General features: G+C 43.3%; 1 protein-coding gene across 1 annotated transcript in view; it reads right to left on the reverse strand.

Annotated features, from left to right (window-relative positions):
• Positions 1 to 15,989, reverse strand: part of LOC140480288 (tetratricopeptide repeat protein 21B-like) — a 127,076-nt gene that overhangs the window by 61,517 nt on the left and 49,570 nt on the right. Inside the window, exons 14-17 of the mRNA XM_072574992.1 lie at positions 9,512 to 9,669; positions 7,497 to 7,718; positions 6,286 to 6,524; positions 3,057 to 3,129 (exon numbers count right to left, since the gene is read on the reverse strand). Of these exons, the coding sequence (XP_072431093.1) occupies positions 3,057 to 3,129; positions 6,286 to 6,524; positions 7,497 to 7,718; positions 9,512 to 9,669 (692 nt within the window). The remainder of the gene's footprint in view (positions 1 to 3,056; positions 3,130 to 6,285; positions 6,525 to 7,496; positions 7,719 to 9,511; positions 9,670 to 15,989) is intronic.

Genomic DNA, 15,989 nt, shown 5'->3' on the forward strand with positions numbered 1-15,989 from the left:
CAGCCTTGTGAACCTCCTCACTAACTGCCTTCAATGAAATTATATATTTTCTTAAATAAGGGGACCAAAACTGCTCACAGAGCTCCAGATGTGGTCTCAGCAGCACCTTGTTGCAGTAAGACTTCCATATTCCTAGGGTGAGAGGGGAAAGATATAAAAGAGACCTAAGGGGCAACTTTTTCACGTAGAGGGTGGTACGTGTATGGAATGAGCTGCCAGAGTAAGTGGTGGAGGCTGGTCACATTTAATTGCAACATTTAAGAGGCATTTGGATGGGTATATGAATAGGAAGGGTTTGGAGGGATATGGGCCGGGTGCTGGCAGGTGGGACTAGATTGGGTTGGGATATCTGGTCGGCGTGGACGGGTTGGACCGAAGGGTCTGTTTCCATACTGTACATCTCTATGACTCTATGACTAACCTCATTGAAATAAGGACCAACATTCCATTAGTGTCCTGGTTACCAGCTGCCCCTGTGTGCTAGCCTTCTGTGTTCTGTGTACAAGTTACCCCACCCCTGAGCCTTCGTATAGCAGCTTTCTGCAGCTTTCCTTCATTCAAATAATACACAGTTCTTTTGTTCTCACTTCCAACATGAATAACTTGTATTGCATTTTTGCCTATTTGTTTAATCAACAATATTTTGTCAATACCTCTTGATAAGCTGTTTCTATCCCTCTCACAATCTGCCTTTCCATCTTTTTTTGCATGACCTGCAAATTTGGTTATAATACATTCACTTCCTTCCTCCAAGTCATTAATATATATTGTAAACAGTTGCTATCCCAGCACTGATCCCTGTGGAATCCCACTGGTCATGGGTCACTAATCTGAAAGAGAACCCCAATCCATTTTTCTATCCATTTCAACACACTATCCCTAATCCTTTTGACTCTACGCACTAATCTCTTATGTGGAATTTTGCTGAAAGTCCAAACAAACCCACATCCCCTGGCTCCCCCCCGCCCCCCGCCCCCCCCCCCCCCCCCCCCGCCCCCCCCCCCCCCCCCCCCCCCCCCCCCCCCCGCCCCCCCCCCGCCCCCCCCCCCCCCCCGCCCCCCCCCCCCCCCCCGCCCCCCCCCCCCCCCCCCCCATTACCAGTTACATCTTCAAAGAATTCCAGTGCTTCATAAAGGTATGTTGACCCTATCCAATCCAGCTAGTGTTTTCCAAGTGCTCTGACATTAAACCTGTTGCAATGGACCCTAGCATCTTCCCCCCTTTTTGAAATCAGGTTGACTTGTCTGCAATTCCCAGTTTTCTCTCTGCCTCTCTTCTTAAATCTCACTGCTGCTTCTGCACTGGAAAGCTTCCTAGCAGTTTCCAGGGCCTGCCTGCTGCACTGGAAAGACTACTGCCCACTTTCTGATTCCCCACCCCCACATCCCACCCCTGCTGCCACAAACCTCCCCCCCAACCCAGACCTATCGGCCCACTTGAGTCTGAGTTGGGAAGGGTTAGTCATGGTCATATGCTCAGAGAGAGAAAAAATCCTGCCCTAAAGTCAAGATCCTCGCTATTTGTTGAAGGCACCAGCAAGCCAAAAGAAAGGGATACAGCAAGAGCATTGGCGAGGCTGCTTTGTACAATTACAGGAGGTTTCAGGGCATAGCACACATAGGAATTTGTATCAAGATTCAAGCTTCAAGTAAAAAATATTACAGGGACATGGTTAGCGAGCAGTGAGTAAACAACCTGACAGTAGAGATGTTAATAGAGTTGATGGAGAAGTAGAATTGGATATGTCTGGCCACGTGTGAAAATTAATCATGGGGCTTCTCATGATCCACTCAAAGGGAAGAATGACATTGGGAAATAAAAAGAATAGATGTTGGTGAAATAAACACAGAGAATGCTGGAGAAACTCAGGAGGTCTGCCAGGATCAATGAGGAGTGAAACAGAGTCAAGGTTTGAGTCCAATATGACTCTTCTTCAGAGCTCTATGAATACAGAGGCAGGCAGTCAGGTCTCATAACACTCATTCGTGACCCACTGATTGGGATCTGTTAATGGTCACTTTGACCTGTTTTAAAAACCAAAATTAAACCAATGTAACCAAATTAAACCAAACTAAAAGATGAAGACCCCTCACTGTAATAAAAATTAAATATTCAAATCAAATTTAGAACCTAAATTAAAATATCATTATAAGGAGAGAACCACAACTCATGGAAAGCCTTTATACTCCCTCTCCAAGGATACACAAGTGTAGATACATGAGTCAGGCAGTCATATCTAACAGTCCCTGTTTGGATCTATTAATGGCAACTATGACCTTGCTATATGTGTGCACAAAGTATGGAGGGTGTCAGGACAGAAAGTGGTTAAACATGTATGTGGGACCCTGAGCTTTATAAGTAGTGGCATGGGTACAAAGAAAGAGCATAACAATAAGCCTTTACAGTAAAACAAGCTTGTTCAGAGGTAATTGGAGCATTGTGTTCAACCTTGAAAACTACTATTTATGAATGATGTGAAGCCTTTAGAGAGGGTGCAGAAAAGGTGAATGAGAATAAATCTGTGGATGAGGGACAACTGTTGCATGAATAGATTGGAGATGACAACATACTCCTGACCGAAGAGAAGGTTAAGACTGAATTCGTGGAGATGCTCACTTATTTGCTGCAAGGTTATCAGAGGTTGGGTGGGAATGTGGAACAAATAGATCGACCCATAACCTTACTGGATGGTGAAGAAGGCTAGAGAGTCTGAATGGCGCATTCCTAATTCAGGTTCAAGTAATGGCAGCTGGTGGAATTTAAATTTAATTAATACATCTGGAATATAAAGCTAGTAATGTGACCATGAAATTTTCATCAAATGTCTCCCTGAAGTTACTCCTCACTGAACCAGTAGCAGAGCTATTACACTTTAAACAACTGTATTCGCCACTGAAGCCACTACCTGATCTGAATCAGTTATCCCTTAGCAAATGCCTGAAATACCAAGTCTCTCATTCCCCTGGATTCAAATGGGGATGTAAAATTACTTTTAATTAGGGAGGATCTAGTTTGATAAAACCTATTAGGTACACGTTATGACCGTTCTGACTTACCTCCTGGATAGCTATATATGCATCACCAAGAAGAAGGCTTATCTGTGTATTCGGGAACTTTTCATGCAAATCTCTGTAAAACAGAAAATATGACTGTGCTGCAGAAGTCATGCTTCACATTGGTACGACCCACTGGGAGAGCACACTGTAAATCATGTCCCACTATTCCTGGTGTCTTACCAAATCTTAAACTTTTTTTAAAGGTACACACAATACACCATTTTACCTGACTGTTAGACCAAAGTTGATGGAAAGCATGAATCAAGTGATTAGACTGTAGCTACAAGTAAATAGATATAAATTATTGGCATGTCTCAATTCAAAAGTGACAAGTCACAACAGCTATTGCAGGAAAGGTAACTAGTTTAGTTCATGTTTAAATTGAGTTTTTCACCACAAAGAACACGCAGTTTCTGCTGGGGAGAACAAATTGTGTTTTTCTCTCTCTCCCTCTCCCTCAGTGTTTCTGTAACTTGTTTACAGTTGCAACCTACTCAGTTAGCTGAGATACAATCAGCTTCATTTGTAAATTACTTCGTTGTTCGTGATGGTCTCAGCATTACAGGAACCCACGGCCACAGAACCAGAGTTCACTGTGGGTATCAAATTCACTGCTGTGAAATTATGCAAACATCATGTTAAATCTCTGTTTTTAAAATCAGTTCTTTGTCCTCGCAGTACAAAGATTTTAAAGATGCAAAAAGTAAAAAGACAGTGGAGTGGGGGACACCTCTGTCCTTAAAGAAAATGACATGCAATCTCAAAAATGCCTTTCACTATTAACATGTAATAGACAACAACAACAAAATAAGACTTACATCCATTCATTCTTCTTCCCCTCTTTATACCAATTTGCACAGTCTTAGAATTTCCTAAATTTTAACCTATTCTAACATTTCACATTTGGAATTATATATAGTATATACATGATTATATTATCGTTCCATTAATATGAACAAATTTTACATTAAATGATTACAATGAAAGATTCCATCGCCAAATAATTCGCATTCCAATATTTAAACTTTTCAATGAAGCTTAGTGAACTATGATCAATGTAAATTAGCATTTACAACCTCAGTTATCTGAACATCGATTATCTGAATTTTGGATTATCCGAAAAGATCTCATGGTCCTGATACTTGGGTAATCTGTGTTATCCGAACAAAATACTTCCTGCCCGTGTTGTTCGGATAATCGAGGTCGCCCTGTATTTGTTTCCATGTTGGGTATTGACTTCAAAGTGCTGAAGAGTTAACAACAATCCCAAAATCTCTTTTTCTATGGTACAGTACTTCTTATGATACTGGTTTAGTTTCTCAGAGAGAATCACGCTGGAGTCTCTATTCCTTACTCATCATCCAATAACAAGGCAGCATCTATATCCAAATCACTAGCATCAACTACCATTGTGAAAGGGCTGAAAAAATCAGGGGTGGCCAATACTAGTTTATTTGTGAAAACTGCTTTTAGATTCCCAAAAGCTGCTAGTCATTCTACGACCATACCTCTTTTGATATTTATTAAAGATACAGCTACCTTACCAAAATTATGCACAAATTTACACATTCCTAAAATCTCAGTTTTTCATTTAGTTTTAGCAACATGATATTCTATTAAAACCTTCACTTGCAGTGTCCTTGGAAACATTTGTCCTTGTTCTAACTGCATGCACCAAGTAACTCAATCTTGCTTTTGCAAATTCACCTTTTGCTAAATTTATTACAACATTTATCAGCCAATCGTAATTGTTAAAAACAGGTCTTTGAGTTATCTTTCATGCTCTTTCCAAGTGTTAATATAAACTACAACATCATCTATATACATTACACAGTAATGCACTCCAGCAATGACTTAATACATAAGTCTCTGGAATGTGGCTGAGACATTCTTTAACCTGAAGATACCACCCAACATTGTTATAACTCAATCTGGTGTAACCAATGTTCCCTTTAATTTTTCTTCCCTCTGAGGTCCACGTATGGGGCTTCCCATTAGCTGCATAAGAAATGTTCATATTACTGGAACTCCCTGCTGAACAGCACTGTGGGTCCACCTGCAGCACATAGATTGCAGTGGTTCAAGAAGGGCAACTCACCACCACCTTCTCTAGATTGGGGCAATCAATGCCGACTCAGGCAATAACACACATCAAATGAGTGAAAAAAAAGGAGCAGGATTGTTATTCAAATTGTCATCCGCTCCCACCACCACATGACAGCCATCCATGAAGCTTACCTTCTTCTTTGCTATTTGGGCCCTGACCAAGGACCCTATGCTTACTGTGCCCCTCCCCTACCGTACTGGAAAGCAATTCTTCCAAAGAATCTACTTCCCCGACCGTTTCCTACATCTACTAATATAGAAACAAGGATTTAACCTGCCCCTTCAGCTGCACCCTCAGAGAGTTTTCCTACTTGACAGGGAACCAAGTTTTTAATTAAGATGGTTTCCAGACAGTAGATACTTTTGAAGAAACAAATCATAGAATCCCTATAATGTGGAAGCAGGCCATTCAGCTATCAACGAGGTAAAAACAATGACTGCAGATGCTGGAAACCAGATTCTGGATTAGTGGTGCTGGAAGAGCACAGCAATTCAGGCAGCATCCAAGCAGCTTCGAAATCGACGTCTCTCCACGCTTCAGGCTCACTGCCTTTATTCCTGATGAAGGGCTTTTGCCTGAAACTTCGATTTCGAAGCTGCTTGGATGCTGCCTGAACTGCTGTGCTCTTCCAGCACCACTAATCCAGAATCCATTCAGCTATCAAGTCCACACTAACCCTCCAAAAGACATCCCTCACCCAGACCCACCTCATTACCCTACATTTCCCATGGCTAATCCATCTAGCTTACACATCCCTGTGAAACTATGGGCAATTTAACATGGCCAATCCACCTCACCTGCACACCTTTGGACAATGGGAGGAAACCAGAGCATCAGGACACAGAGAGAATGTGCAAACTCCACACAGACAGTCACCAGAGGAATCAAACTCAGGTCCCTAATGCTGCAGGGCAGTGCTAACCACTGAGCCACCATGCTGTCCATAGAAAGGCAAGTGCTGTAGAGTTACTGTACACAATATAAATCCAACCAAGCTGCTCCCTGCATTTATGCAACCCTCCATCTTTAATATATTGGCTTCTGTGTTCTCTTAAATCTTCAGCCTTTAGATATCTTCCTCCTAACCCGAATCGTGGATAACTATAGCTACGTCATACATACTTGTAGCATCTGATATAGAGCTTTTGGTCCTTCTGTTTGTGCAGGTAGATCTCAGCCAGTTTCTTTTGGGCTTCGATGTAATACGGCTGCTTGGGGAGAATGCTCCTGAGCATGCTGAATGCTGTTTCTACATTGTCCTGGCTCAGAGCCAAATCAACATTGGCGATGGTGATTCGAGTTTCTTCCGGTGTCCCCGCAAACTCATGGATTGCATCTTGCAACACCTTGGTAGCTTGGTGCTGCAAAAGAATAACTTCGATGGGTGATTAGTGCGAATGAACAGGGACTGCTTTTGTAACAACCCACCAAGCCAGTGCTTCTCATCCTTGGTGAGAGTAACGACAAGGACAACAATGTTGTGCTTACAGGTTCCCATTCATGTCACACCCATAGGAACAGGAGTAGACCATTTGGCCCCGACGGCCTATTAAGTTAGATTTTAGCTGGTCTACTCTACAACTCAGCTTAAAAAGAAATCACCTCAACTCCTCACATAGTCCTTGTGCCATTCACTAGCAAGGTTTAATAAATTCAATGAATGATATGAAAAGGTAAATTGTAGAAATTCTCTACATCAGTGAGAACAAGCGTAAACTCGGTGTGTCTTGACAAACATCTCATCCATGAGGCCGACCGGACCTCCCAGTCACCACCCATTTTCATTCCCTTTCCCATTTCCTTTCCGACATGACCATCCTTGGCCTCCTCCATTGCCACAGTGAATCAGATCGCAAATCAGAGGAACAATACCTCATCTTCTGCCTTGGCAGCTGAAAGCCAGGAGAACGCAACATTGAGTACTCCACTTTCAAATAACCTCCATTCCCAGCCCCTCCCCTCCCCTTCCATTCAGCTACCAACCGGATTCATTCCTCCCATCAACCCACCAGGTCATATTCTCTACCTGTGTTCACCTATCCGTACCTCACCACCCTGCCCCTGTCCCCCTCCCCCACCCCCTTTATCTGAAGCTCCCCTTACACCCACCCCCAGTCCTAAAGAAGGATTACACCCGAAACATTGACTTCTCCACCTCCTGATGCTGCCTGGTTTGCTGTGTTCTTCCAGCCTCCTACTTGTCTACCTTGAATTCCAGCATCTGCAGTTTTTTGTTTTGTCTCTCCACTGGAGGTAAAACAACTTTCAAAGTTGGGTGTAATTTTTTTTCTCTGAAGATACTCCTATAAAGCACCTTGTGGGGAATGGAGTACCTGTTCACCATTTAAGTGATGAGCATCTGCCAGTTCCAGATACACAGAGGCACATTCACTCATGCTGATGTTGGCTGTTGCCCAGCTCCCTTTTCTGGTCTGGCGTCGTCTCACCCCCAGAAGGCCGAATGCCACTTTCAGCGTCGTTATGGCTTCTGTGACCTTGCCCATCTGCTTCAAGGCTCTGGCTTTGATCAGGTGGTAGACAGGGTGATCTCTGACCTGCAAGGTTGAGCAAAAGTGTAACTTGCACTTCTACCGTCTTTGACACTGGCTGAACAACATTGCAGTTCAACTGAAGAAATTCCTTGGTCCCATTGCAGAAAACAAGAAGAATGCATTTAATAATGCAGACTTCGCAGAACAGGAACAGGTCATTCCATCTACGCTGCCAAGTACATTTCAAATTGTCTTGTCCAAGCCCCCTTGCTCACAGAATGAAACCCTCAGTCACCCATCCCTGAGTCTGGATGTGATCACAGCCATTTCCAGCTCCATTTTCCCCTTGTTATTTGCAACACAATGAAAGGAAATAGTGATTGCTTCTCACGCAGAGAGTCTCAAGGAGTCTTTTAACTTTGGAAAACCCCCAAACGTACACATTCCCTTATTGGTAGCTCCCCAATCCCTCCTTACCATCCACCCCCCCCCCCAACTGTGTTCCCACCTAACCTGTCTATCTAAATTTTTATCTCCCACTTTACCCCTTCCACCAGCATCAGGCATATTGAGTCAACATGCCAGATTTATTTTATATTTATTGATGGGATGTGGGCATTGCTGGTTTGGGCAATATTTGTTGCCCATCCTTGCTGCCCAGGGGGAGTTAAGAATCAGCCATGTTGCTTTCGGTCTGGAGTCACACATAGTCCAGACGGGGCAAGGAGGGCAGATTTCCTTCCCTGGAAGATAGTAGTAAATCAGATGGGTTTTTAAGAACATTTGACATTGTCACCATTATATTAGTCTTTTATCACAGATTTTCTATTGAATTCAAATTTAACCATCTGCTATGGTGGAAAGTAAACTTACTGCCCAAGAACAGGGAGGCAATGACCTAATGGTATTTTCACTGGATTGTTAATCCAGAGACCCAGATAATGTTCTAGGGACCTGGGTTCAAATTCTGCCATGGCTGATGGTGGAATTTAAACTCAATAAAAATCTGGAATTAAGAGTCTAATGATGATGACAACCATGAATCCATTGTCAATTATTGGGAAAAACCCATCTGGTTCACTAATTCCCTTTAGGGAGGGAAACTGCTATACTTACCTGGTCTGGCCTACATGTGACTCCACACCCACAGCAATGTGGTTGACTCTCAACTGCCCTCTGGGCGATTAGGGACGGGCAATAAATTCTGGCCTAGTCAGCAATGCCCTCAACCTGTGAATGAATTTTTAAAAAATTAGCCTGAGGTTCTGGATTAAATAGGGGATTCTAGTCTAAAGGGAAGTCAGGATCAAAGGGACCTGGGCCTATATGTGTACAGGTTATTGAAGATGATTGAATTTCTCCAGGAAGGGGGATCATCATAAAGGAAAACAATAGAAAATGCTGGAGAAGCTCAGCAGGTTGGCAGATTTGGTCAAGATATTAAAAATTGAGAGGGGTCTGGATGGTGAAGATGAAAATAGCTGTTCCCATTACTGAAGGATTGAGAAAAAAAAGAGCATAAATTTCAGGGAATTGGCAAAAAAAAAGAGACAAGACGGAGAGGTGGTTTGGAATGGAATGAACAACCTGACAGTCCATTGGTTGCAGGTTCAGTTGAGGCACTCAAAAGGCAGTTGGATTATTATCTGAAAAGGGAGTACATAGAAGGCACCGAGAGAGGGTGGAAAGTGACATGAGGTGCATCGCTCATCTGAAGGACTGATGGGCTGAGCGGCCTCCTTCTACATTGTATTGATTCTGTAGAAATTTACAAGTTACTTTTTATTAATCCCATTTTTCTAACTATGGCAGAAGATTGTTGGACATGGTTAATGACCAAACAATGTCGTTCTCACCTGGAAGTTGTAGCTGAGGCCCATTTCTAAAGAATGCGAACATTCTTTGAAATTGCATTGGGCCAGGTATATCTGAGCCATGAATAAGTGGCCATCAGCATAACTGGGGAACAGTTGGAGATATTGCTGTAATGTGGCCTGAGCAGTGTCCAAGTTACCTACACAAGAAGAAGGACAGGTTAAACAGAATCCACTTATTACATCCATTCTTCAGTCTCAAAGCATAAGCTGGGACATTACTAAAGTGAGCCAGGGTAACGTGAAAAGCTGTCTCTTGGCTTATGGAATCTTGGTTTTGACTCTGAAGTCTCTCATTATGGTCCTATTGACATTCTCAATCCATTACTTCACAGGCACAAAACTGAATGAGATGTGATGCCATTAAGAAATATAAATAGACCACTTCGGTCCTTGATCAGCTTCTCCAACAATCAATTAGTTCATGATTGATCTTTATCTCAACTCATTTGCCCTCCTTATTTCTAGGTCACTTGATACACTTACCCAATAAGAATCAACTGAAACAAAAATCAAAACCATTGGAGATACTCAGCAGATCTGGCAACATCTGTGGAAAGGGAAACAGAGTTAACGTTCTAGGTCAAGTAACCCTGCTATTGATTTCAGTCTCCAATTGCCTCCAGCATTCTTACTCATTTGCGGGAAAAGTTTCCATTGGGTCAAAATCCCTGTAACTCCCTCCTAACAGCATTTTGGGAATGCCTACAACAAATGGACTGCAGCAGTTCAAGAAGGGCAATGAGAGATGAGCAATAAATGCTGACCCAATCAGCAAAGCTCTCATCCCCTAAATCAAAGAAATTCCAGGTTTCTACTAACATTTTATTTTAAAGTGCTTCTTGATTTTTCTCCCAAATGGCCTAGTTCTAATTTCAAGATATGACCCCTTATTCTAGATTCCCTGACCAAAGGTAATTGTTTATCTGAATCTAATCTATGGAATCCTTGTGACATTTTAAGCGGATCACATTGCCACTCAATCTTCTGTACTCAAGGGAACCTTCAGTAATATTTGGTATTCTCACTCAGATAGGCTCAGGAAGGGATCAATAGGACCAAGAAATGTGTCTTAAACCTGCACTTGATAATCTTGAAGCTGTAGGTTTTGTCAAAACCTCTCAGTAGTCTGGAAATGACAGTTTGCAAGAAATGTTGCAATTAAATGTAAATCATTTGGCTAAAAGTGCCTTACAGGAGACCTAAGTCAAAGTGTGCACAAGCACTATTATTCTTAATTACTTTCTCCCACGCTTCAAAAGATAAACTGACTTGCTTAATGCTCATGCAGAATAAGGTAAGGTTGGTTCCACTGCTTGCCCTGAGCACTTTGGGACTGCAGAGGAACCTCGATTATCTGAACGATATGGGCAGGAGTTTTCTGTTAAGTTCCGCTCCCCGTTCAGGAGACGAGGCAGCAGCACACCGTGTGTGAGACTACACCCTCCCCCAACCCCATCCAACACTGCCCCCACCCCCTCTCCGGGGCAGTCGGGCTGGACACCAAGAACAAAATTGCTGCTGCCGCCCTTTGGGAGGTGAGTCTCCAAATAGTGCGTGTGCACACATACACAAAACTTTTTACTGCAATGTTTTGACATGTTCCACCTTGCCCTGTACAGGACAATGCTAGAGAGAATATCTGGGGAAGAGGGGTTTAGGGTACATCCCTGTGTAGAACTCCAGGGAGAATGTGGGGGGAGGGAGAGAGGGCGGGATGTCAGTCATTTGGAGACGGTGTCCCATCAGTCCATTTGTTCACTTTTAATCACTGTAAACAAAAGATGCGATCAGTGTTGGAAATGCGTCTTTGATGTAATGTGTCGGCCGAGACCTTGAGGTCACCTTTGGATAATCCAAAATTCGGATAATTGATACTTGGATAATCAAGGTTCCTCTGTATATCTTACTGGTGGGGTGCAGACCTTGTAGACCCTCTCTAGCTGGTCTTCATTCAATATTTTACAGCTTATACAGCTTGTTCAAAGTCTGAAATTCTCAATTCAGGATGTATCTGTTCCTAAGAAATAATGCATTTAGAAGATCACAGTACATTCAGGCAGAATCAACCAGCTTTCATAAAAGGGAAATCAGTGCAAATTAGAGTCTTTTGTGGATGTAGCCATTAAAATAAATAAAAGGGAAGCCAGTAAATATAGTATGCTTGGATTTACAAAAGGCATTCAATGTGGTCCCACCCAGGAGATTAATATGCAAGATAAGGGCTAATAGAGTTGGGGATTATGTGAATGCAGGACTGGTTAAGGATCAAGAAGCAGAATAGGAATAAACCAGCCATTTTAAATTCAGAGGCTGTGACTAGTGGAGGTCCTCAACAATTAGTACTGAGGCCTTAACTATTTACAATCTATATTAATGTCTTTTGGTAGAAACACTGAGTAATTATGGACCTAGGAATGCTGCAATTACAAAACTAGTTGGGAGTGTGAGGAGGACACAAAGGTTAAATGAGTGGACAAGTGAGTGGCAGAAAGACCAACATACAGGAAACTGTGAGGTTATTCACTTTGATAATTAGAATATAAAATCTAATTAAACTGTAAAAGACATGAATCATTTAAATGTTGATGGTCAGAGAGATTTGTATTAGTACAAGGAATACAGAAGTTTGGAATGCAGGTATAGCAAGCAATTATGAAGGTAAATGGCATGATAACCTTAATTGCAAGGAGGTTGGAGTACAAAAATACAGTGGTCTTGTTACAATTTTCTTCGGCTTTCCTGAGATAACACCAGCAGCACCACATGCAGTTTTGACTTCTGTTTTAAAGAAGGATATGACTGCAACTTACAGAATACAGAGAGACCTGGATAAGATGGATGTGGAGAAAGTGTTTTCTCTGGTGGGAGAGACTAGAACCCAAGGACACAACCTCAGGGTGTAGAGGTAACCCTTTAGAACTGAGATGAAAAGATGATTTGGAGGTGCCGGTGTTGGACTGGGGTGTACAAAGTTAAAAATCATGCAACACCAGGTTATAGTCCAACAGGTTCATTTGGAAGCACTAGCTTTTGGAGCACGGCTCCTTCGTTGGGTAGTTTTGGAGTATAAGATCATTAAACACAGAATTTATAGCAAAAGTTTACAGCGTGATGTAACTGAAACTATATATTGAAAATAACCTGGATTGTTTGTTAAGTCTGTCATCTTTTAGAATGACCGTGTTGGTTTCAGTTCTTTCATATGTAAATCCCAGAACCTTTTTGAAAGTTACATTCTCAAGTGAACTTTAACAATTGGTGTCATGTTGGCCCAGATAATGCATTGAAGGTGTGAGGTGTCCTGCGTGAGGCTGTCTGTGCCCCAAAGTTCACACTGATTCTATTTCTGAAAAAGGGATTTACAGAATCTTACATGGATCCACACAGTTTTTGAGCAAAATAAAATGTAATTCTGCAAGTACAAATTCACCCCACAAACATATGTGTGTGGGAGCGGCATGCGTGGGAATGACGTGAGGTGTGTGTGTGTAGTGCAGTGGGGTCACCTGTTGTGTGACATGAACCCAAGGTCCCATTTGAGGCCATCCCCATGGGTACCAAACTTGGCTATCAGCCTCTGCTCAGCCACTTTGCGTTGTTGCCTGTCCCAAAATCTGCCTTGAGAGGATGGTCACCCAAAGGTCCAAGGTTGAATATCCCAGACTGCTGAAGAGTTCTCCGACTGGGAGGGAACACTCCTGTCTGTTGATTACTATGTGGTGTCCTTTCATCCGTTGCCGTAACCTCTGCTCGGTCTCACCAATGTACCATGCCTCAAAGCATTCCTGCCTGCAGCGTATGAGATAGACCACATTGGCTGAGTCGCATGAGTACCTGTCATGTACACGGTGGGTGGTGTCCCCACATGTAATGGTGGTATCTAAGTCCACACTCTGACACGTCTTGCAGCATCTACCGTGGCAATGTTGTATGGTGTTGTCCTGAAAGTCAGGCAGTTTGCTGCAAACAATGATCTGTTTGAGGTTTGGTGGTTGTTTAAAGGCGAGAAGTGGAGGTGTGGGGAAGGTCTTGGTGAGGTGCTCATCCTCATTGTTAATGTTGTTGCAGGCAGCAAAGAACATAGCACAGTTTTTCGGCTCCTGGGAAATACTGGATAACGAAGGGTACCCTGTCAGTTGCAGCTCATGTCTGTCTGCTGAGGAGGTCATTACAGTTCCTCACTGTGGCACATCGGAACTGGTGGTCAATGAGTTGAGCATTGTACACTGTTCTTAGGAGGGTAACCTTGAGTACTTCCAGGTGCCTGTCACGGTCTTTCTCAGTTGAACAGATCATGTGTATGTGTAGGGCTTGTACGTAGGGCAGGGCTGTTTTAATAATGCTTCGGGTGGAAGCTGGGCAAGTGTAGCATCGTGAAGTTATCCATGGGTTTGCGGTAGAGTGAAGTGCTGAGATCCCCATCCTTGATGCAGGTGTCTGTGTCCAAAAATGAGATAGATACTAGAGAGTAGTCCATGGTGAGTTTGACTGTGGGATGAAACTCGCTGATATCACTGTGTGGTTGTTTCAGTGACTCCTTGCCATGGGTCCAGAAGAAGAAAATGTCGTCAATACACCTGGTGTATAGAGTTGGTTGGAGGTCCTGCATAGAAAACCTGTGCATGAAAACGTTGGCAGCAGGGTGCAAATTTGGTCTCCATGGCTGTTCGGTGTGCCTGGATGAGGGACTGGTTGTCAGAGGTGAAAATGTTGTGGTCGAGAATAAAGCAGATGAGTTGTAGGATGGTGCTCAGAGATTGGCAGTTGTTAGTGTTGAGTACTGAGGCCGTTGCCGAGATGTTGTCATTGTGGGGAATGCTGATATAGATTGCTGAAACGTCCACAGTGACGAGGAATGTTCTCAGTTCAACTCGTCCGTGGGTGCTAAGTTTCTGTAAGAAATCTGGAGTGTTGTGACAGAAGTTGGGGGTCTCCTGTACAATGGGTTTCAAGATGCCTTCGACATAGTCAGAGATTTTCACACAGGGTCCCAATGCCTGATATGATAGGATGTCCTGGTGTGTTGGCTGTATGTATCTTCGGAAGGCGGTGGAAGTCACTTATCTGAGAAGGATGTGGGATAAGGGCTTGTGGGGATCTCTGAAGGACTGGATCCAAAATCCTGAAAAATGTGTTTAGTTCACGGGTGTGCTCTTTGGTTGGATCAGCCACTAGTTGACTGTCGTGTTCTGGTTCTAGATTAGAGTGGTGCTGGAAAAGCACAGCAGGTCAGGCAGCATCCGAGAAGCAGAAAAATCAACGTGCCTGACATGTGGATTTTCCTGGTTCTCAGATGCTGCCTGACCCACTGTGCTTTTCCAGCACCACTCTCATATAGACTCTTATCTCCAGCATCTGCAGTCCTCACTTTCGCCTGTAGTGTTATGGGTGTTCAGTTGTCGGTACACTTCCTTGCAGTAATATGTTCTATTCTGAATGCTGATGTCTCCTCCTTTATGTGCTGGTTTGATGACAATGTTGTGATCGGTTTTGAGAGCATGGATGGCGTTACGTTGTGATTGCAAGAGATGAAGAGGAATTTCTTCAGCCAGGGGGTAGTTAATCTGTCAAATTCATTGCTACAGCAGTCTATGGAGACCAAGTCCTTCAGTGTATTTAAGACTGAAATAGATATATTCTTGACTGGTGAGGGGATCAAAGTTACAGGGAGAAGACAGGATAATGGGGTTGAGAAGTCATAAAGCCATAATAGAATGGCAGAGTTTACCCAATGGGCAGAATGACCTAATTCTGCTCCGGTCTTGTGGTCTTTTGCTCATATCGCATTGGTCTCTGTACAACAAAGTGTTACTAGTTTATACCCAGAGGTAAGAGGGTTGTCCAATGATGAGATGCTAAGTAAATTGGGTCTTTACTCTCTGAAACCTAGAGGATTGGCAGGTGATCTCATTGAGATAGGCAAGTTTTGGAAAGGAAGGACTTGAGAGGGTAGACACAAACATGTTACCTGGCTGGGGAGTCTTGAATTTAGCTGCATTTTACATGGTAAGATGAAGAGCAATTTCTTCACTCTGATATTCAAGTTGATATGGGCAAATTCTAGATTCTTTGGGAATATGGGGAGTCAGCAGAAACATGGAATTGAGGTGAATGTTGAGATTTGACTGTGTTGAATACAAAGCTTAAAAAAGTGTTGCTGGAAAAGCGCAGCAGGTCAGGCAGCATCAAAGGAACAGGATAATCGACGTTTCCGGCATAAGCCCTTCTTCAGGAATGAGGAGGATGTGCCAAGCAGGCTAAGATAAAAGGTAGGGAGGAGGGACTTGGGGGAGGGGCATTGGGAATATGATAGGTGGAAGGAGGTTAAGGTGACGGTGATAGGCCGGAGACGGGGTGGGGGGCAGAGAGGTCAGGAAGAAAATTGCAGGTCAAGAAGGCGGTGCTGAGTCTGAGGGTTGGGACTGAGAAAAGGTGGGGGGCGGGGGGGGGGAGGGGA

The sequence above is a fragment of the Chiloscyllium punctatum genome, chromosome 8 (genome assembly GCF_047496795.1).
Source record: "Chiloscyllium punctatum isolate Juve2018m chromosome 8, sChiPun1.3, whole genome shotgun sequence".
NCBI lineage: Eukaryota > Metazoa > Chordata > Chondrichthyes > Orectolobiformes > Hemiscylliidae > Chiloscyllium > Chiloscyllium punctatum.